Genomic DNA, 1,642 nt, shown 5'->3' with positions numbered 1-1,642 from the left:
CCGCCTCCCGCTGCTGCTGCTGCTGCTGCCGCCGCTGCGGCCGCCGCCGCCACTGCTCCTGCTCCCGCTCCTGCTCCTCCTCCTCCTCCTCCTCCTCCTACTCCACTACCTCCTCCTCCTCCTCCTCCTCCTCCTCCTCCTCCTCCACCAGCACCGCCGCCGCCGCTGCCGCCGCCTCCTCCTCCGCCTCCCGCGCCGGGCCGGCCGTAGCCGGGATAATGGTTGTACTGGCTGTTGGGGTAGCCTTCGTGGGAGTTTTGCAAGGGGTCCATGCTGTTGGGGGGCCCGGCAGCGGCGGCGGCCGGGTGCATCATCCCCATCCCGGGGCTTTGTTGTCCGCCATGTTGATCAAAGCAAGGCCCGGCTCGGCTGCCTGTGCCGCCGCTCGCAGGGGGAGCGCTGCCATAGTAATTATTAAACTCCGAGACCCCCACCGCCGCGGAGGGGCCGCCGCCGCCGCTGCCACCGCTGCCGAGGCTACCATTGCCGCCACCGCCGCCGCCGCCGCTGCTGTTCCCGGTGCTTTGGGGCGGCTGCTGCTGCTGCTGCTGTTGCTGTTGCTGCTGCTGCTGCTGCTGCTGTTGCTGTTGCTGCTGCTGCTGTTGTTGCTGCTGCTGCTGCTGCTGCGCGCCCAAAGCTCCCAGGCTGGGGTGCTCGTACCGGCCACCCATCTGCTCCCCCATTTTAGTCGGGAGCTCTTCCTCCTCGCCTGACTTGCTCAGCAACTGCTGCGCTTGGGTCTCGGCCTGATTTCCCAAAACACCGTCTTTGCCTCCTCCATGTTGCTGGGGCTCCATGTCAGGACTGGGCTGAGCAGAAGCAGCAGCAGCAGCAACACCAGCAGCAGCACCAGCAGCACCAGCAGCAGCGCCGCTGCCCCCCGCTCCGTTGTTGCTGCCGCCGCCGCCGACGACGACGACGAGGCTGTTGTTGTTGTTGGAAATTGGATGTTGTTGTTGCTGCTGCTGCTGGAATTGATTTAGCTGTTGCTGTAATGCATGGTGGTGGTGGAGGAGATGGTGAGGATGGTGGTGGTGGTGGTGGTGGTGGGCATGATGGTGGTGCTGCTGGTGGTGGGGAGGTGCAGCGGGGGGATCGCCAACGTTTTTCAGTTTGTGGTTGGGGAGCAGCCCTGTCTCCATGGCCGGGGCAGACGAAGAGGAGGAGGAGGAGGAAGAGGAGGAGGATAAGACCGCGGCGTTCCCACCTTCCTTCAGAGCTGACTCGGACGAGCTGCTGCTGCCGCTGCTGCTNGCGGCGGCGGCGGCAGAGCTCGCATTATTGGCCATGTTCAGTTCATTATGGTGGTGGAGGTGATGGGGAGCTACATTATTCAAGCCGCCGGTGCCGCCGCCGCCGCTAGTCCCATCGCCGCCGATCCCTAGCATGGATCCTGGTCCCGCCGCTCCGGCTCCCCCCCCCCGCCGGGAGATCCTGGGTCAAGTGAGCCGGCTACGGACGCAGAGCGGGGTGCCCCGATCACTGTGGTCCGCACCCGCCGGGACTGATGCTACTTGCGCGGCCATGATCATTGCAACATCGCAAGTCAAATGTGCCCCCCCAAGCAATCCACCCCCCCAAAAAAAAACAAAAGAAAGGGGAGGGGGAGAGAGAAAGAGGGAGGGAAGGAAGGAGAAAACAA

At 64.8% G+C, this 1,642-nt stretch overlaps 1 protein-coding gene across 1 annotated transcript in view; it reads right to left on the bottom strand.

Annotated features, from left to right (window-relative positions):
• ARID1B (AT-rich interaction domain 1B) overlaps window positions 1–1,164 on the bottom strand; it is a 571,310-nt gene extending 570,146 nt beyond the window's left edge. Inside the window, exons 1-3 of the mRNA XM_044671750.1 lie at window positions 864–1,164; window positions 595–809; window positions 110–459 (exon numbers count right to left, since the gene is read on the bottom strand). Of these exons, the coding sequence (XP_044527685.1) occupies window positions 110–459; window positions 595–809; window positions 864–1,142 (844 nt within the window). The 5' untranslated portion in view covers window positions 1,143–1,164. The remainder of the gene's footprint in view (window positions 1–109; window positions 460–594; window positions 810–863) is intronic.
• Between the last annotated feature and the right edge of the window lie 478 nt (window positions 1,165–1,642).

Source organism: Gracilinanus agilis, chromosome 4, assembly GCF_016433145.1.
Source record: "Gracilinanus agilis isolate LMUSP501 chromosome 4, AgileGrace, whole genome shotgun sequence".
Classification (NCBI taxonomy): Eukaryota; Metazoa; Chordata; class Mammalia; order Didelphimorphia; family Didelphidae; genus Gracilinanus; species Gracilinanus agilis.
Note: the sequence above shows the minus strand (reverse complement) of the source record. Positions and strands in the feature narration are given on the sequence as shown.